The 21,433-nt window shown below is 42.4% G+C and overlaps 1 protein-coding gene across 1 annotated transcript in view; it reads left to right on the forward strand.

Moving 5' to 3' along the window:
- The first annotated feature begins 7,258 nt into the window (after nucleotides 1–7,258).
- doc2g (double C2-like domains, gamma) overlaps nucleotides 7,259–21,433 on the forward strand; it is a 35,131-nt gene continuing 20,956 nt past the window's right edge. Inside the window, exons 1-5 of the mRNA XM_070827914.1 lie at nucleotides 7,259–7,338; nucleotides 11,861–12,266; nucleotides 12,776–12,855; nucleotides 13,469–13,543; nucleotides 19,659–19,768. Coding sequence (XP_070684015.1) covers nucleotides 11,879–12,266; nucleotides 12,776–12,855; nucleotides 13,469–13,543; nucleotides 19,659–19,768 — 653 coding nt within the window. The 5' untranslated portion in view covers nucleotides 7,259–7,338; nucleotides 11,861–11,878. The remainder of the gene's footprint in view (nucleotides 7,339–11,860; nucleotides 12,267–12,775; nucleotides 12,856–13,468; nucleotides 13,544–19,658; nucleotides 19,769–21,433) is intronic.

Here is a 21,433-nt window from a genome sequence, read left to right on the forward strand (position 1 = left end):
AACTCACAATCCATCGATGTTAAAGGAAAAACTCGAATAGGGGGGGAAACGGTCCAGATCTGATCTACTGACTGTTGCCCCTTGAATATTTTGCTTGTATGTCCAGCATGAACACTTAGTGACTTTCCAGATATGTTGATCAACAATGTTTCTTCATGATGTTGATAAAGACATACAAGTGCTGTTTGTGTGTGAGCGAGACGCTGAAGATGAGAGGCTACTGGAGAGGTCTCTTGGTTAATGATGCGTTCACTTATTGTTGACTGATAATGTCTTATCAGGAACTAATTGCTAGCATGGTTGCCTCATTAAGCACAGCATGACGTCCTGCTACGGGGCACTGGCTGCACACTTCGCTATAATCACTGCCTTTTCAATACGTCCCCGTTTTACTCCTTCATCTCCTGCCGACCTGATCTCACAGAAATGAAATGTGAAATGACCACAAGCTCTTAAAAATGCATTATGTGGTTATGTGTTCATTGCCCACATTGTCATGTGGTGCATTTCGCTCCTTTTATTGTGTGATGGGGGCCACTTTTATTCAAATTATGAAAAGACTTGAGGATCTTAAGGTTTAGTTCATGCAATTCATCTCTTTCAGTGGAAATTGCTCCGACATCTTCATAAAATCCACCTTTTTATTCACCAGTCAGGTCAATTTCTCCCTATTTCTCTGGCATTTTGAATTCACATCTCTTCCTGCTCTTATCTGTCTATCTCAGTTTCAGCATGATGATTTTTTCTTTTTTAGCATATTCTCATTGTCTATTTTCTGCTCTTTAACATTTGCATTTTTTTCCTTTCATTTCATCTTTATCTCTCTCTGTCTTATTCACTGCAGTCACCTTCACACTCCTGATCTGGAGCAGTTGGCTCCTCTCTCCCTCTCCCTCTCCGTTCCCTCTCCATCCATTCACCCCTCCATTTCACACATGCCCACTGCCCTGCCTCTGGGCCACACTTCACTCCACCCCTCTCCGCTCCACCTCAACCTCCTCCTCTTTTATTTATGGGAATATGCTGATGGGGCAAACCCAGGTATAGATAGAATATTTTTCACTAACCCAGGGTGAGAAACAGAAATTGAAAAAAAAAAAAAAGTGAGAAGACGGCAGAGTGAAAGAGCACACACAATTAATCACAGAGCTGTCATTTGTTCTAAAAAGCAAAGTCATTCATCAAAAGGAGCATAGGAAAAAGGAAGGAAAGGGTGAAGGAGGGAAAGAGAGAGAAATATGAATTGCAGGATCTATGCAGGATCTAATTGGGTCAGTGGAAAATAATGTGGCTGTGTTAGTGCTGAGCTTGGCTTTGGAGTTAGAACAGCAGGCTGTTTGGAGATCAGCGTCATTAAGAGAAGGATTCAACCTCATGGGAGATAAAACAAGAAAAAAAGGCAACCTCAAACCTCACAAGTACCCTGACTCACTACGCTTCAAATCCAATCGCACATCTCTAACTCAAACCACGTGGTAAATCACTATAATGAAGACATGGAGTCTAAATGTTACAGTTGTGCATTTCCTCCTGGGGCACACATGAACCAAAAAAGGACAAGAGGAGAAGTGTAAAATAAACAAAGAATGAAATAACACATTTAACCAGGGGGAATATCATACTGTCAATCTGTCATTTTATTTGACAGGGGTCATTCTTTCTTTTGCATTCCTGGCTGAGCCTGTCACAAAACATTTGACAAATGAAAACTTGTTCAGTGACATTGTGTGTGAATTTAGATTAACAAAAAAAAAAAAACACATCTGTTCTTTCCGTTCTTTTAGTGTGCTTGTCAGAGTTAAGGACAAATCTCAGGTAGGGTTAATGGGATCTGTCTCTGTTAGAACAGCCCTCAAGAGAGGGAAAGAGAGAGGAGGACTGAGAAAATGAGGGAAAGGTGAAAGTGGAGGGTGATGTTGGTGGTGGCAATGGGGAGGAGCTGAGGGAGAACAAGAGAAAGACGGAGGGAGCCGCCTCTCGGGCGAGACCGGAAGCCACCCGGGGCTGAAGTTGGGGACGCGGCGCATGGTGAAAAGAATAATGCACCTTGACAGAACAGCATTCTCTGCCAACACGACCAATGATTCCCCCCGAAGCAGAGCGATGTGGAGCGCAAGCAGCACCTGTGACACCAACTGCCACCCCGGGGGAACATCAACAACTAGCCACCTGTTAAAAAATGCACTCGCCAGCATCACACTGCCTATTAAAGTCTTTCAATTAATCGCAACTGCCGTCACTTTGAGATGAAATGACTGCTTCTCAACGATTCCTCCTCTGAATTAAAATGTCACTCAGACACTCAAGGAAAATTAACGCCATTCACATCTTGCTGTTATCAGGAACAATCTTATGGCTGCCAATCATTGAGACCTCACAAAAAACATTCTATATATATATATATATATATATATATATATACAGTTAAGCCCGAAATTATTCATACCCCTGGCAAGTTTTGACTTAAAGTTACTTTTATTCAACCAGCAAGTTTTTTCTTGATTGGAAATGGCACAGGCGTCTCTCAGAAGATTATAAGACGATGTACAAGAGGCATCATTGTGGAAAAAAATATTTCTAAGCTTTTATTTACATTTGAACAAAAAGTGGCATGTCCAAAATTACTCATACCCTTCTCTATAATCAATAGAAAAGCCTTTATTGGCTATTACAGCAATCAAACGCTTCCTATAATTGCTGACCAGCTTTTTGCATGTCTCACTGGTATTTTTGCCCATTCATCTTTAGCAATGAGCTCCAACTCTTTCAGGTTGGAGGGTCTCCTTGCCATCACCCTGATCTTTAGCCCCCTCCACAGATTCTCAATAGGATTCAAGTCAGGACTCTGGCTGGGCTACTGCAAAACGTTAATGTTTTTGTCCGCTAACCATTTCTTCACCACTTTTGCTGTGATGTTTTGGGTCGTTGTCGTGCTGAAATGTCCACTGGTGCCCAAGGCCAAGTTTCTCTGCAGACTGCTTGATGTATTGCTCTTTTTTCATGGTGCCGTTTACTGTGATTAGGTTCCCTGGTCCATTGGCTGAAAAACACCCCCAAAACATTAGGTTCCCACCACCATGTTTGACAGTGGGGATGGTGTTGAAGGCTTCTCCTTTTTTACGCCAAATGAAGGACACATCATTGTGGCCAAACAATTACATTTTTGTTTCATCTGACCATAAAACAGAAGACCAGAAGTCTTCTTCTTTGTCCAGATGAGCATTTGCAAAGGCCAAGAGGGCTTTTGTGTGCCTTATCTGGAAAAGTGGCGTCCTCCTTGGTCTGCGTCCGTGGAACCCAGCAGTGTGCAGTGTCCGTTGGACTGTCTGCCTTGAGACGTTGCCACCAGCAGAGCCCAGATTCACCAGGATGGCCTTGGTGGTGATCCTGGGATTCTTTTTCACCTCTCTATCCTCCTGGCCAGCACAGGTGTCACTTTTGGCTTCTGACCACGTCCTCTGAGATTTTCCACAGTGCGGAACGTCTTGTATTTTTTAATAATACTTTGCACTGTAGCCACTGGAACTTGAAAACATTTAGATATGGCCTTATAGCCCTTTCCTGACTTGTGAGCAGCCACAATGCGCAGCCGCAGGTCCTCAGTGAGCTCCTTTGTCTTAGCCATGACTGTCCACAAACCAACTGCAGAGAGCTGCTATTTTTCACCTGTTGAGTTGATTAAAACTGTTCCCGCTGCTGCTGTTCCCAATGAATCAGGGTAATTAGGATGCTTTAGAACAGCTTGGACTATTTGGAATGGTATAGAACTTTGGATTTTCCCATTGACTGTGACAGTTTGCAAAGGGTATGAATGAATTTTTGTTCAAATGTAAATAAAAGCTGAGAAATATTTTTTTTCCACAATGATACCTCTTGTAGATCGTCTTATTATCTTCTGGGAGACACCTGTGTCATTTCCAATCAAGAAAAAACTTGCTGGTTGAATAAAAGTAACTTTAAGTCAAAATTTACCAGGGGTATGAATAAATTTGGGCTTAACTGTATATATATATATATATATATATACATATATATATGTATATGTATATGTATATATATATATATAAAACAAATAAAAAGCTTAAAAACAATCAATGCAGCCTTGCTTAATGCACTACACTCAGGACACAGTTTTACTTATTCTGGTATTTAGGTATCTTATGGGGATTAATGTTAAAGTTTAGATGTGTATGTCTGTGTCACAGAAATTACTGAGTGTCTTCAGAGACTTTCCTACTTGCCTTTCTATCATATTTTAGCCTTCTTCTAGCTTGATGTCCTATTCTTCTCACTCTCAATCACGTCTCCTAATGACGTCTATAAAGCAGCTGCCTCAAGACAAGATTGGGACATGAAAGGTAATTCAGTGCACCATTATAATGCAGTTACAGCTTGTGGCCACAATGGCTGCTCACTTTTTGTGGAAGGAAATATAAACTATAGGCTAATAATACCACAGTTATGATGCATATCTATTCTTAAGTGTGACCATTTCTGAATACGTTTACATTTAAGTGTAAGGTCTCTGCGTGAACACTTCCCATGGCAACGACTCACTGTTTGAGAGTCTGCACTGCTAGAGACATAGTTAACCTCAGTGGTTCAGGGCTACTGAGCACATCATCTTACATATTCTATGAACATTGATACAACTTGTTATTTCGTGATTTTTACTTAGCACACAGTGCTAAGTATTTTTGTATTTTTAAGTGATCTATCCGTTTACAACATTAACCATTCATTAACCATTCATTCAACGACCCATTGTTTATTTGGTAAGTTGAAGCTAGTTTGCCAACCTTGTAAAGTACCTTGTCCAAGTGTTAAGTTTCCAAATGTATCACACATCTTAACTGACTTTGCAGAAAGCCAGCAAAGCTTGTGTATATTGTGTATACATATTAATGTATATTAATGCTTGTTTCCATCAGCTGGCCTGATGCTACGTTATTGGTAATGTTAGGAGTTGAAGCATTAAGATAAACAGCTATTGGTGCCAAATCTTCAGTCAGGTGCCATTAAACCATTGCCGAAGAAGAGGGTGCGATGAGATTAAATTAAAAATCAATGATCAAACTTCAAACGACGGAAAAATATGTGAAAACAAGATGGAAATATGGTTTCTTTTTTCTTTGGCAGATGTGTTGATGGCAAAAGACTGTTATGACTTCTAGAAAAAGACCAGCATGGTAGCCAATGATTCGAATCATGACACAGACTAATATTTGGAGTAATTTAGGGAGTGCTCAAATCACAAATGGGCAACAACACAGATTTTTACAATTTTGATAAGTACAGTTTTGACCAAATAATGACCTGAATATGAATATGAATATTTCGTATTGAGTAGTGAATGAGTTTCTTAATTCCAGTTGCACTATTAGCAGACAGGCTCTTAGAAGACGCACTCAGCTTTGCATTATGCAAAACTTCCACAGAAGTAACTCTGCGCATACTTTCAAGGACGAGTGTAGGATAGGGTGAGAAGTGCCTTTGATCTTTATCAGAAAATGTATGCAATTTCCCATGCTATGGGGTGCCCAATGCTAAAAAAAATCAGCATGTGCTACTGCACCAGTATGTAAATAGAGGTTTATTTAATCTGAGAGTGAATGGCTGGCTGAGGGTCTGGGGATGCTGTGGTAGTACTCTTAATGGAAAACCTCCACTGCTTTGTGCTGTCGTAATGGGAAGAGATTATCTTGCCATGCAGAAGGATTGTATGAATGTTCCTCCACAAATTGGTCGTAGCCTCTCCCTCCTTCCCACCGATCTCTCTCTTTCTCATTCAAGGTGTTTATTATTTATATTATACTCCCGCGCAATGTGAATGTTTGAATCATAATACTGACATAGAGGCTGAGGGGACGAATGGAGGCTGGTTCATTCATGCATTTCCTTTTTCTTTCACACTTCCTATTATTTGACATTGATGTAGGTTTTATGATATTTTTTGCAAACAATGCAGTATTTCTTAATATTGTCTGTACTTCACCGTCAAAATTCACTCTTCTGGTTTGAGTCCCACGCCCATTTGATTCTTGGGATGATGTTGACTATTATTTACTTTTGTCAGTTCATGGGCAATGCCACTGTGTTAAATATCCATCTGACAGGCTACCTAATGTTTACCCCTGAGGAAGATCAATACCACAGCGCCATTGTCCAGACTTCATTCTTCGAGCACAATTGATTGCGTTTCTTCTCAGAACCGGCCTGGGCACGGTCAACCAGACAAATCCATGTGGTTTGGTGTCACTGTGAATGGAAAACGGTGTCAATTAAACCTGTGCCTGTCGAATCTGCTTATTGCCTCACTCACCGCATTGTCACTCTGTGGTTATGATGTTGTCACCTTTCCATTCAGATAATACTGAGTGTGTGGGTCCTGTGAAGTCACTTCTCTGTTACTACTGAGTCAACAGATTGGGTTTTGATTGTTGGAAAGTGCAGAATGTACCATCTACAAAAAACAAGTTATTGTTTGGACAAAAAAATCTGAAGCTCCAGTGGGAAGTCAAGAAATTACTCATTTTGTTTTGACATTGAGTTCTTCATTGTCATCATTTTTCTTTTCCATCTGCTGTGCTTAATTTTTAATAATATTTTGTTCTACCTACAGTCACTATTCAGTTATTTTGATTTTTTTTACTTTTTAATTGTTCAACTGTTCAGTTATATTTGCTTGAACTTTTTTAATGTGTCTCTGTCTATTAATAACCTCAACTAACTTAACTGCAACTAAAATAATTTTCTCAGCACTGTCTCTATTCTCCCTGTGATTTGTACCAAATTACATTGTTCTTTTATCTCCAACTTATCGCCAACTTATCTCCCAATGAAAAGGTCCCAAATTCTATTCAAAAGCACAAGATTAAAAATCTGATTAATTTTGTTGGCTGAGTCTAAAAACCTGCATCAACCTAAAAACAATACCCACCATAACTGTACCAAAATGTAAATTCCCCTAAAGTTGCTAAAAGCCCTGAATCCTTTGAAAGATGCTTGTTAATTTTGATTAACCAACCCCGCAAATCTCATAATCAGAAAACTGTAATTCTGTATAAGTCTACCTTGGCCTAAACGTATTGAGACTGCAGTAAGAGCCCTCTTGGTAGAGTACAGTGTGCCTCTTAGGTGCCCAGCCACATGAAGAGCGTCTGAGGGTTTTGGTGATCAGCAGGTCAGCTGTGAGAGCTCTGCAGCTGTCTGATAACTGCTGTTGTGGGTGGAGTACACTCTCACCTATGCACAGTTGCACACGTGTGCTTTTTCGTTTTCAACCTTAAGGGATGAGCCACTCTGTAGAAATTCTGTCATCCTCCAACGAGAACAGAGGTAGGTGTACTTCAGCCGCACTTCTGCATTAATTTCAAGCTACTTAAAGCGTGTAGCTCATGTCTAAAGTGTCTATTTATAGATAGATAGTTTGGCATTGGGAGACTGAGCATTCATTTATCTAATTTCAACTCATTTAGCCCTCATGTTCTTTTTGCAAATTAATGCATATACAGTGTGACGGTCTGTTAACGCAATATTGATGAGGTGATGCTAATAGTAATGAGATGCCCAAAGTAAATCAAAGTGTTTACAAATGGATGAGCACATGCATCCACGTGAGCTCGCTCCTCTTCTTCCTCCAGCCAACTGTTAATTTAATTGACCAGGGTTGTTGTTGTTCATCTGTTACTTTCCAACCATGGAAAATTACATAGTTATCAATTAGTGCTCTGATGGTTTTCCACCCAAGTAATACGTCATTGAAATGGTTCTATATTCTCTGCCATGTGCTGTAATCAAAGGAGCTCACCCGCTCTATGTGACAAAGAGAATGTGCTTTTAGCTCATTTTCTCAATGAGTATTTTCATTTTTTATGTCCATTTCTAATCCTTTGAAGTGTTCTCACTTTGTTCCCCACCTCTTACCTTTTCCCTTTTGAAATTTGTTTCCCTTAACCCATTTTAAAGCTTTATTTCCTCATTGTTGGAGATCCCACAGACCAGACTTTTACTTAAATGTAAAAATAATAATTCCTTTAATGAAAGCGATGAAATGCTACGTTGTCATTACACCAAATAAGTTTAGTTTGTGGGGCTACTAATGAACAAATATATTCATTTCTTGGCAAAAAGTAATTCACAGTCTTGACAAATCAATGTGTATTATCTTACATAGTGACATTCCTTATGTTTGGAATCAATTGGACCCCAGGCAGGTTTACCTCCCTCTTAACCCTTTATCGGGCAAGGGACCGTATTTGGTAACTTATGTGGGAGTTCAAAATGCCCTTCCTTTGCCTCACCATGAGGCAGTAGAACTACGAGATTTCTCCAAACCAACAAGCGACAATCAGGCTACATGACAGACCGGCAAGAAACCATATATGGTAACTTCATTGACCTTGATTTTCACCATAGAATTTAAAATTTTTTGAAAAACTCACAAAAGTAAAAAAAGTCTTATAATGACCACCAGTAATGGTCTTGGGTTGAAATTTTGAATTTCTAAGTATTTAAATGAGTGCCCTATAAAGGGTTAAACCTCTAAATCTAAACTACTGCCATCATCAATCACTGATATATGAACATGAATATTAATTGTATTTAACATAAACAGAACATTAGGCTTGAACAGTCCATATTTGTCTTTTAAACCAGCATGCATTCATTCCTTCTCCCTCTCATTCATTCTTTCATCCTTGTGTCCACCAGTAATTTACTGCAGTGTCATCCTGCACAGGTCCACTGTTATTGATGTATTGTTGTGTTCAGTTCATTTTGTTACTGTGGCAGGTGTCAGCCGTTACTATGAGGGCTGCCACAGTTGGACGCATACAGACAAAACACATGCACCCACACTAACACACACATGCTTGGCTGATATTGGCCATAGCCATAGCCAACACAAAGTAATCTGGCAGTGAGATTGTATGGCTGGCATTGTATTTTATTCAGCTCAGTCAACATGTTGAATTTAATTTCCTTCCTCTGTCCTTCAGATGGTGGATTTTTTTTTTTTTCATCCCAGGGCAATATTTCCTTTTGTGTGCGTTCAGTGTTTTCACACCCATTTTCCTCTCCATCTACTGTACTGTATCTGCCTGTCTGTGTCTTTGTTTTGGCTGGTGTCGCTTTGTGTATCTCTATGTGCCCGTATAATGTTGGTGTGTCTTCTTGTCTGTCTCTCTTTCTTGCTCTGCTTGTCTGTCTGCCACTTTCTTTCGCTTTGCACCCCCCCCATACGCACATGCACACGCACACGCACACACATACACATACACATACACATACACATACACATACACATACACACACACACACATACACACACGCACACACACACACGCACACACGCACACACGCACACACACGCACACACACAAACACACGCCTCTTTTTCCCGGGTTTCCTTAAACCTCGCCACTGCTGAGAAAGTGAGTGACAGCACAATATGCACAGTCTGCAAGCGACTGGCAGGGATTTTAACTAGATACGTCACAACTACAGGGGAAGGGAAAGAGGGAGGGCCAGAGGAGGAGAGCAAACGAATAGAGACAGGGAGAGAGAGAGAGTACAGAGGGATATATTGACTCAAAGCTGGTCTGCATGCTCCTCAGTGTGTGAGAAACAGAGGACGTGAGGGCAGGCAAGATGGAGTGCTGGCACAGATGAAGACTGTCCCTGGGTACGTATTTGTGGATGGCTATGTTTGTGCATGTCTGTGTGTTTCCACATGTGCCTGCATGTGCGCGTCTCTGGATGTAAGAGAGGAGAGAGAGATTGAGTTTGTAAGCAACATGCTGCAAGTGGTGATTCGTACGCGGGTATCCAAGCAGTGAATTTGGGTGTTGTTACATAAGGGGAGTGTGAGTGACTGAATGAATGAAGATGGGACCAGGCAGTCTGGGGTCTTTATCTGTGTGTAAGGTCTTAACGCACGTGTGTGAGAGGGTCTGTTTAAGTGCTATAACTTGGTATAGGGAGGAAGGAGGAATGTGCTCTAGGAAATTCAAGTTTACAACTGAGTTAAGTCTGGTTCATGTTTGGATATGAATGGCGCATTGGCTTGAGTCAGTATATAAACATGTATGTCAGTGTATGTGAGATGGAGAGCGTCAATATGTTTTATGATGTAAGGTGAGATATAGCAATACTGATGTACACAAAGTCACCTCAGTGTCTGTTTTGTTCAGTATCTGATTTTTGTGTGGCAACAATTAAAGGTTGAACACAAATATATTGCTAACATGCATACTGTATTACAACATAAACAGGAATATGCAAGATAATGACACATAATGAAAGAATTACTTAATATTTGAACTCGTCCATGTTGTAAAGTCAAATCAATCAGCACTTGACAGCTACGGCTGAGGGGTGGAACTTAACTGGAATGGAAACAATTGATTAATTAGTTGATGGACCGAAAATTGATCTGCAACAAGTCTGACTAGCGATTGATTGTTCAAGTCATTTTTCAAGCAAATGCCAGCCATTTTCTGTTAGGACCTTCTCACTTGTGAAGATGTGCGATTTTTCTCTGTGTCTAATATTTTAAATGGAATATCTTTAGGACTGTTAATAAATGTAGCATTTTTAAGACATAAGCTTGGGCCATTCATCTCAATTTTTGGACATTTTATAAACCAAATGGCTAGCTCTAGAGCTCTAGAGTCAACACTTTGTGAGTTTTCAAAGCAGCACAAGACAATTATTAAATGAGAGGCTCTTCATTCACATGACAGATCATCATCAGTCAAAAAACTAAAAGAGCAAAATCATTCCATTTGTAGGAAAGAACCTACTAGAAAATCATCAGCATATGAAACATATGAGACAAAATGCACAGACATAGAGTTCACAAGTGGGGGCATTAACAGCAGTGACGTGAGGATGGACACACATCCTGAAATGACCCTCCTATGTAGCCGTATTTGCAGTCATGAATAAGCTGTATCATATACAGTGAAGGTATGTGGTTAAAAACTGGATCTGCTAGCTGTATATTTTAATTAAAGACCATGACAGTTTTTGGTTTTTATCTTAAACTGCTTAATCTGGGACGGTACCAGTAAACATTGTCACATTCTGGTTTGAAGTTTGTCTCTCTGATCACTGAAATCAAACTAGCTCTTGAAATAATAATGACACAGTGACGCTGTGGGACTGCATGAGAGAAAACATGTCTTCAGTCTCTCTTAATCACTGTGAAGAAAACAGGAAATGAGCATTTGTCTTAATAAGGATGGAACAGTTTGGTAGCAGTTATTGCGCTTCTTTTAGTGACAAATATGCTAAGGTCTGAGAAAGGCTTCAAATAGTATTATGTAAATATTGCTCAAGGGACTTGCAGATGAGAGAGAGAGGAGTGAAAGAGAGAGATAAGGTAGGGATTAGAGTGAAGTGCAGATACACAAGTGACATCGCTTGTTCATACTTTACAGCACTACATTTGAATATTAATTCAGAGCACAGACTTGGTGTGCTGACACAATGTGTGAGTCACACTTGAAGTGCCAAAGGTTCTGGCAAATTCTATTTTGGCTCTTGAGAAGTCAGGTTTGCAACGCCAGATAAGACAGTTTTAAAACAGTTTTCTTTTAGACATGCTGTGAATTTCAACATATTGCCACATGTTGACTTGCATGGAACTGACCTCTACTGATGCTGTGCAAACTCACAGAGAGGAGAAAGTTGGACATTCAGAGGAGGTGGAGGATATGACTGTGTTGTTTTGTTTCTCTTCTAGTTCTGAGCCTCTTGTTCCTCCCCTCTGCTATGATCCCAGCTGTTACTCTCTTTGTCCTTCCTCGTTTGTTTCTTTCTCTCTCATCTCACCCTTTCGTTTTTCATCCCACAGTCCCGTTCGACAGTCCACATGAGCGTCTCCAAACCCCCACCACCCCCCTCCACCTCCCACCTGGCCATCCCCCCTTCCTCCACATCCACCCCTTCCTCGTCCGCCTCTTCCCCTTCGGCGACGCCCCACTCCACCACTCTGCCCCCTCCCTCGCCGGTCAAGATCTCTATGCAGGAGCACTTTGCCATCAACGTGTGCCCGGGGCCCATCCTCCCCATCCCACAGATCTCAGACTTCTTTCCACGTTTCCACGACTACCCCTGCACGCCACCGCCTCCCAGGGAGAAGAAGATCCTAAAAGAGGAGACTTTCAACGGGGAGACGGGCGGAGGATTCAAAGATGTGGAGAGGAGGGAGAACAACGATGTAGACAGGGAGGAGGTGGTTGACTCTGACGACGATGACAGTGAGTTCTGAGGAGACTGAACAAAGTTTTGCTTTGGAAAAGTTGTGTTCAACATTGTGTGTTTGGCTTGTGTGTGTGTGTGTGTGTGTTTTCCTGTGTTCAAATTATGAGGCAATACAGCAGAAAAATAACTCATCCAATTGTAAAACTTTTGAAGGAGATTCATCTTTTTCTTTACTCAAAACCAGTTTCTGCACTTTCTGCAGAGGCGCAACATTTGCCTGAAGAGTAAATGGGGAGTCAAGCAATTTTCCAAAAGTGTTTGTCACTCCCACTTTAGGTGACACAGCGACGCCAATGATTTATTAGACAATGTTGCAATAGCAGGACTCAGCCCGCAAGTTTCGTCTCATTCCCAAACAGTAATCAAACAAGACAGATCAATTCATATTAGGCAGCGTCATGTTTTTAAGAGGCCATCTGCTACAAATATGACTCAGAGCTTTTGAGAGTGTGTGTGTGCCTGTCCCTTTACTGGCAGTAATTGCCATGGTTTGTGTTGTTTTCAGCTTACCTGGGAACGTTGGAGTTCAACTTGCTCTTTGATCAGGAGAACAACTGTCTTCATTGTACTATTCACAAAGCAAAGGTACTCACAGTTTCAATATCTTCTTCATATAAAAAGGCCTCTGTCTGTCTGGAGTTGCATAATCCTCCTTGAAGGCCCAATGATAACTACATCTGTAATGCTTTTACGTTTGCACATGTCAGACTGCTTTCTCTCAACCTTTTTAAAGTAACGTGGTCGTCGCACTACCTCAGCAGTCTGTCAATTCAAGACAAAATCATCTCATTGCGCTACAAAATATTGGATGATGTTGCTCGGTTGCTGTGGCAGACACATTTGGTATGGACATTGTACAAGGACACAAGCCTTGTACTACATATTGTGTACTGTCACATGATGTTAATTATGTAAATCTCGCTGAACGGTTCCCTTGAGGACAACACAAAGGAGTCTAGGATGGTACAAAATAGTGGCATGGAAAGAAATTACCAGGGGCGCTATTTAGATGTAACTACAGAAGAAGAGGTCTGTCATATTCACTGTCTTTTTCTGACCCTGTCAGTCGTGTGAAGTGTTTGGGGCATGATGACGTCACCTTTGACACTATACTATGTGTGTGTGTTTATGTGTGTGTGCACGTGTGTGTGTGTGTGTGTGTGTGTGTGTGTGTGTGTGTGTCTGCTTGTGTCCACAGGGACTGAAAGCCATGGACTCCAATGGGCTGGCTGATCCATACGTCAAGCTTCATCTTCTCCCCGGGGCTAGCAAGGTCACTGCTCCAACCTTACCTCAGTGGCAATTAACGTAACATGCTACCACACTGGGCTGTCCCAGACACTGGCACTCTCTCAGGAAACTCCCACATTACACAGAAACCGCTGGCAAAATATGATAATTTATTGAAAAGAGTGAAAATAGGAAATATTTCATGAGTTATTCAACTGAAGAAAACAAAAAAGCATTTATTTATTTTGTATGAATAATAGTCTCCCTTGTTGATACTTGTTTATCAGACAGAATGAAAAGGTCAAAACGCTTTTTTGCAAAAAACGTAACACAGCAGCGGGCTAATTTAGTGTGTTGTTTCAGGATGCTGAGCGGGGCACATTTCGGGTGGTTACTGCTTAATGTGGTCCAATGCTCAGCTTTATCAAGCACAGACATGTTCTGGTCTGCTGCACCGCTCTTGTCTTGTTTTGAGCTCAAGCAGCAGGGAAGATAAGGCTTGCCACAACAGCAACCCCACAGCTCCGGCAGAATGCAACCTGTTGTCAGCCATTTTGGCTCAAGGTTGACATGAAATGAGGTTATGATAAGCACAGGGAGGACGCCAAGTGAAGATAGGTTGAGTGAGGCAACTGTCTGTGGTCTAAGGTGCTAACAATAACAATGTCTGGGGGATTTTTGTCCTCCAGCCTTCCTCTGTCTGTCTTCTCTCCCACCGTTATCGCTCTCCTTTCCCCACTTTCCACTCCTATCACTGTCTCTATCTCACTATCTGGCTGTGACCCCCTTTGACCTTGAAATACCAACAGTGTGCGGAGAGAAGGGAGACAACCGAGAGGGAGGAAAAGGGGGAGAGAGAAGGGGGGGGTGGAGAAAGGGAGGGAGGGAGAGACAGATGAGGGGAGGACAGCAGCAGGTGGTTGTCATGGAAACAGGGAGGATTGTTATACGGCTCACGTCAACAGGCGAGTGTTGATGGGGGGAGAGGGGGGTTGGTGGTGGGGGGCGCAGAGAAAGCGTCAATGAGTAGGTAAGTACCCATGAACCGCCGTGTGTTAAATACCCACCAGATGGGGGCCACGTCACTTGAAAAGTGGGCGCGTCCACGTGCAGAAGCGAGGATGACGGACACACACTCACACACCTCCTCTTGTCCACATTCAGACTCAGCATGCAAGCATCGCAATGAATAATCCAGAACACAAAAGGTTTCAGTTCCTGCAAGGGCTTGAGTTGTACAAATACTGAGAGCAGAGAAACACAATTAGGTCCGACTCATTTTCCTTCTCTCTGACAGTCACATCCTCCAGCACATGCTCTTTAACCAGTAGACAGTCACGCATGCTGTCTTGTGATGTCAGACACACACTGTAACACATGCAGCGCATGACCTTGTGTATATGCAGACACATGCTAAGGCTTTAGTCACAGTCACACAGAGATGCTCCCTTCATCTGTCCCTCCTTCTCTATCACTCCCTCTGTCATTCTGGCACACAAACACTTACGGGCGCAATAGTTGTCAGTGCCTCTGTAATGGTTATTGGTATTTTTGTCTGTCCATTCCTAATGGAGGTGCATGGAAAATGTACTCATAGTCAGACTCTTTATCCACAGCTCTGGGAAGTAGGGATTGAGAGAGAGGGAGTGTGAAATACGTAAAAAGATCCACACAGACGGATGGAGAAGAGGGAGGTAGAGTATGATGGACAGATGGAGGGTGAGAGATAAAACATTTAGAAACAGATGCAAAAGCACTGGTGTGCATGTAAAATGGAGGCAGGGAGTGACAGAGGGCAGGAAGAGGGAACTGGTGTTTTAAGTGTTAGTAGGTGCAGCATGCGGCAAGATGTGATAATAAAAAAACCACACAATTCAGTTAATAATGGGTGATGATTATTTGTGAAATAGTTATTCTGTTGAGTTGTGCTGGCACACATACAGCTGTGAAGCACCGCTGCAAGTCGTGACTCTTCCTGTGCACAGCTCCTCCTGCACATTAATGAATCAAACAAATGACATGAATCGAAAACACTTGTTCCCTTACTGGAGCAAGCTCGGGAGGGCTGACTTTTGTAGATAAGCCAGAAGTTTCCAGCAGAAAATGAAGAATAAAAAGGGGACAGTGATGACTGTGAGGAAGGGGAGGAAGAAGCAAGGCAGCACAAACAGAACAATGAGATGTGGGGACAAAAACAGACCAAGAGAAAGAAGATGGAAGGGAGGGTTTGGCGTCTGGCCCCGAGGCGTTAGCAAGAGGCTGACTGTGGCAGAAAGGAAAAGAGAGAAAGGGAAAGGGAGAGATGAGGTGTTTATCTGCGAAGCTTCAGACACAAGCAGGAGTATTTGGCCAGTACACACTGTCTCAACCTGCTGGACTAGTGGATGTATGCAATCATGCATAACCAGTGGTATAAGATCCTTCACTTAATTAAAATTCGCAATACCACAATGTAAAATAAAAATACTATTACAAGTGAAAGTGCTGCCTACAAAATGTACTTTAGAAAAAGAGTATCCAGGAAGAATGGCTCTTTGTTAGTGTTATATTATATGAATTGTTGTCTAACTGTTGTCTAACCCTAACCCTAACCCTAAATTGCAGTGTATGCACCATTTTAATGGTAGAAAAACTGGTAGAGGTGGAGATATTTCTAACCACTATATATACTGTCAAAAAATGTAAAAAGTAAGGCAGTCTACACCCCATCATTTTTCCTATTGATAATAAAACCCATCAAAAGACCAAAGTCAACAGTATATTAGCCGTTCTCTAAATACTTTCAGACTTCTCTATGCTAATCTGTGGCACTCAGCCCCCCGAGCCAAACTGTTCCTACTGAAGATGTAAATCTGTTAAAAATGGGTCACAAAGACATACTTTTCTTTAAAAAAAAGAAAAAAAGAAGAAGAAGTTTGGATCAAGCCTGACTCAAGTTAAATGAGTCAGTTAGAGTAAATGGTGCATTTGTTGGGGACTATTTTCATTTGCGGAATAATACACATTTGGTGTTTTGGTGAGTATTTATAGCACCATCTATGTAGGACTGATTCAAAATAAATTGACTGTGTTCCCATAGAGATCTAAACATCAAGAAGTCTTGGCCTCTGCAGCTTTGTTTTTCAAAATCCTATGTGTACCCTAACTTTCCATCTGAGCGGTCCTGTGTAGCTTACATTATTTCCTAACTCATGACTAGAACCAGGGATTGGGCTACTGCCAAGTGGTAGATGTTCACCAACAAAGTCAAGAAAGTTCTTGTCCACTTGAGAAAAGCACCATCAGGGTCTGTTAAACCTAAGCAAAAGAGGAAGGCGGGTGGTGGCCAACACTAAAGTGGAATGCTCCCTCTATGTACGAACCATTTTATAAGAGACCCTCTGATCTCATTAACGATGAGCATGCTGAACAACAACACCCATGAGTCAATGCAGCTTGGCCGGACACCTCGGAGGAGTACCAGTGAGTCAAGGAGGTGCCTACACTGCGGTCAGACTGATTTAGAACATTTTGTCTCCCACTGCCCAGTAAAAGACAGAGTTCACCAATAATTACATCTTATGCTTCATGCTCAGCTAGTTCTGCCTGACCGGACCCAAACGATTTCAGTGTTTGTTGATTGCGGCACAGACGCCAGCGTTATGGCCAGCGTCCTCATTACTCAGCTGGGCATCAGCCGCGAACCCCTAGCCATACCCATGGAAGCAAGCGCCCTCGATTGACGCCTCCTTTGCTCTGTGACTCAGAGAAGTGTCCTCATCCGTCTGAGCATGTCATTCTGGGTTTTCCATGGCTCGTCAAACATAATCCACACATTGACGGTCATCTGGAGTTACTGTCATGCTGTGTGTAAGGTGACCAGGTGTGCCATTTTATTTGGGACTGCACAGTATTTTTATCCCTTATCCCACATAATGGGACAATGTCCTGTATTCTGACGGGCTGTACTTACAAAAGTCAAACCACTGCAGGACAGCTGCTTTTCTAAAATCTGACTTTTATCCAGTGACTGTGAAGAAGGCAGGGAAGTCATCAACAACTGTCCCTCAACTATAACCTGAAGCATTATGGAAGTGTTGTTTTGGAAACAGAAGCCTCTGCAGCAGTGGTGGATCAAACAAACAACAGCTGGACTCTAGTAAAAGTAATGTTACTTCTATGGACTCAAGTAGAAGTTCAAATAGTTTTGGGAGATCCTTGATTTGAAAGATGTTTTTAGTCCAAAACACCTCTTTGCCATCAACTTCTTCTTTGGCATTTCTCATTCCAAGCTTTTTCTCACTGCAGGCAGCATCCAGATGGACCCCACCAAGGTCAAGGCAGTCATGGACTGGCCCGTTCCTTCCTCTCACAAATACAATGCATCCTGGTGCTTACCAATTTCTGTTGGCAGAACAACAGTTTTGTGCCCCTCTCCCAGATTACTGCCTTTGTGTGGCTCCAATCTGCTGAGGTCTCTCTTCAGGGAGCTCAAATGTTGTTTCACCACATCTCCCATCCTCACCTTTTCCAATCCGTCACATCAGTTTGTATTGGAGGTAGAAGTGCTGCCCATTCTCATCGACCCTTGTCCCATGTCTCCCTGAACTTCGTCACCAGTCCTCCCTCTGATGTTAATACAGTGAATTATATGGTGGTAGACCATTTTTCCAAAACTGCCTATTCATTCCTCTGCCCCCAGCCAGAGAGACAGCTAAGCTGTTGTTACAACATGATTTGTGCGTGATCTCCCCAGACTCTGACCAGGGTCTCACCTCTCATCGTGTTTTGCAGTCTCCTAAGTGCGAACCATCAGCCTTTCCTTTGGGTACCACTGGCAGCCTAATGGGCAGATGTATGACCCAGGAGATGGCGACGGCTCTGTGGTGCATCTCCAAACAATGGCTGTGGGTAGAGAGTGCTCACAACATCCTTCCCAGCTCTGCCACCAGTGTATTTCCATCTCAGCGCTTCCACGGCCATCAACCTGCACCTACTATGCTGGGACAGATGGTTTGGCTGCCTACATTGGACCGACCTCTGAGGATAGAGTCCAGAAAACTAAATGGAAATTAAAATCAAGTCTTTCATTTATCACCCTGGTCTGGTCTTAGAGTCGTGTTTTTGAGTTCAGACTTGTTTTTCCTGAGCTTTTACAAGTGCAATACTGTATCAATGAGATCTACAAAGAGATCTATGATATTGCTATTCTTGTTTCAGACTTTGGCTACAAAGATTATACTTAATTTTGGTTTTCATCGTTAAATGGAATTTGTTTTCGATGAAAAAAATATAGAATGATACTTTAGACTGTGTCTACTAAATCTTCAAAGTAACCATCAACTATAGCTGCCAAATACATGCAGTGGTGTAAAATGTACAACATTTGTCACTGAAAGTAAAGAAGAAGCGCTTTAAAATTCTACTTAAATTACCTATGACAAGAATGTGTCTAACTTCTTCATTTGAGCCAGAGGTTTGACTTTGCAAGAGTTGTGAGCAGGAATTTATGCACCTTGGGAGTCAGTAAAAATACATTTTATTGGGATGGAAGCCCAATTTCTAGAGGGGTTGAAAAACATTAGAATATATACAAGAGAAAATCTGAAATAGAAGCTTAAACAAGATGAACATATCCTGAAGGCAACAGAGGGAAATGAGGCACCAAGTGGCTGCAAACTTTATTTATGGACGGTGAAGCTGTTAAGGGATCATGGGCATTTCCTCTCCTGGAAAGCTTTAATTTTTCATGCTGAATCTGTTGTGCAGTTTAATTGGCTGCTGTGCTGTGCTGTGTTGTGTTTGACACACAGTGCTTGTTTTGGAGGTCTGGCTGGTCCTAATGCACTTGTCTTATCGTGTTGGGGAGAAGACAGACGGACAGGTGAAACGAGGGAAGCCTTGCGTCCTTTCACTCTCCTCTACAAAGTGGGCAGCAGATGTCTGCGATTTCCTGAGGGACAGAGATAAATGATGTTTCTCCATTTTTTTGCTTTCTCCTTCTTTCTTGATCTTTCGGTGTCACTCGTTTTTGCTACCTTTTCATGATCTTTTATTCTCTTTTCCTCATTCTGATCTGACAAGTTTGCTCCTTCACCCTTTAAACATTCCTCACTCCTTCTTATTTGATCGTTCCCTTTCCGTTAATTTCTTTTCATATTTTTCCTTTATCTCCTCAGGCAAACAAGCTACGCACAAAAACCCTTAAGAATACGCTGAACCCAGTGTGGAATGAAACGCTGATGTATCATGGCATCACAGCAGCTGACATGACCACCAAAACGCTCAGGTAGGTCCCCAGCTCTTTTGCTCTGGCCAGCAATTAGCACTATTCCCCAGACAGGCGAATGACCAGTTCATTATGCGGAGGATGAAGATCCATGCTTCCAATCCTCCAGTGAACTGCCAGCAGCCGTCTATGCTTCCCAGGGGGCTTTTCCAGGTAATTCATTATTGCAGCCAGGCAACACCAGCCAACTGTTCCACTTGCTGTTGCTGCGGTAACTGCTCAGGTGCTGGCTGTGCAGTGAGTCTCCGCCCCTCCTTCCCACAGTGCTCTCCATATGGATTGATTGAGGTCAAGCGTAGCCATCTTGGCCCAAAAACTCTGATGCACTCATGTCAGCCTTGTATGTGTAAGGTGATTCAGAGATGCAGTTTTGTGTTTGTTTTGTCTGTGAACTGGCTGTGTGCAATCGGTGTCAGTTTGCTCAATGGATTCATAATAGGGTTGGATGGCATTGTTTATCCTGAGGAAACACAAGCACAGATGCACATAGATGTATGCACGCACTAACACACACACACACACACACACACACACTGAGTCTCGTCAGCACCACACACACAAATGCAGGCAGTCAGGTGTGTGCTTATCCTCTTGCGTGTATGTCAAGGGCAATCACTGGCAGGAAAGCACATACATGGCCCCTCCCCTGTACGTAGAGAACACACACGTATACAGACACGCACGCATACACACACACACACATATGCAAACAACACACGTCCTTGAGCTTTTACAAACACGCATTCAGAAATAACATTTACTTTCCCTCCCCAAACACACATACATGCACACACACAAATACGCACAAACAGCAGCTTGAGGAGACACCCCTCAAACTAGAGGAAACCCACCTGACCTCTGTTCAAGGACATCACCCACAGACACAAACCAGCATGGGGACTCTGGGAAGCCAAAATGAGGATGAGCAGTGTGACCAATGTCATGCCAGGGATGAGGAGAAAGAGAAAGAGAGAGGTGACTGCCAAGATCAACAAAGAGAGCAGGAGGAAAAGCGTGAATGATGTCAAGTGACAGATAAGGCAGCGTGGAAGGGGAAACTAGGGAGGCCAAGATTGAGGAAGATGACAGAGTAGAGGGATGGAGAGAATCAGATGGTCAATTGAAAGAGAGAGAGAAATTGGCTCACAGAGAGTGTAGTGATGATAAAGTGATGAATGAGGAAATTCACTTAGCTGAGAAAAAAAGGCAGAGTGATGGGGTGGAATTTACTCAAAGGGGAGCCAAAAAACGAAAGAATGAGGACAGTGAAAAATACGTGAGACAGCAAACAAGGAGGAGTGAATGAAACCCTGTCTGACAGCAAGGAAGGGGGGGGCAAATACAGACAGAGAGAGAAAGAGAGAGGAAGAAAATCTGCTCAAACTCTCTGTGGATGTGTTCAGGCTCCAGCATGAAACCTCAACCCATAGACAGGCTTTGTTCTCATTACTCCACAGAAAGCAGCGAACAGTCAGAGAATGGAGAAACAGAGAGGGATCCCCAGAGAGATGTTTACTCACTTGGTTGTGCCCTGCTGCATCTTGCTCTGCCAGTCTCAGCAGGGCACGAGGAGGGGATGCTGTACTCTTTGATCCCCATGCTCTGTGCACTTCTGAGCAGGAGGACTCTGTCCAGACTGAATCTCTCTGTAGACCTGCCTGAAGT

This window comes from Pempheris klunzingeri, chromosome 3 (genome assembly GCF_042242105.1).
Source record: "Pempheris klunzingeri isolate RE-2024b chromosome 3, fPemKlu1.hap1, whole genome shotgun sequence".
Classification (NCBI taxonomy): domain Eukaryota; kingdom Metazoa; phylum Chordata; class Actinopteri; order Acropomatiformes; family Pempheridae; genus Pempheris; species Pempheris klunzingeri.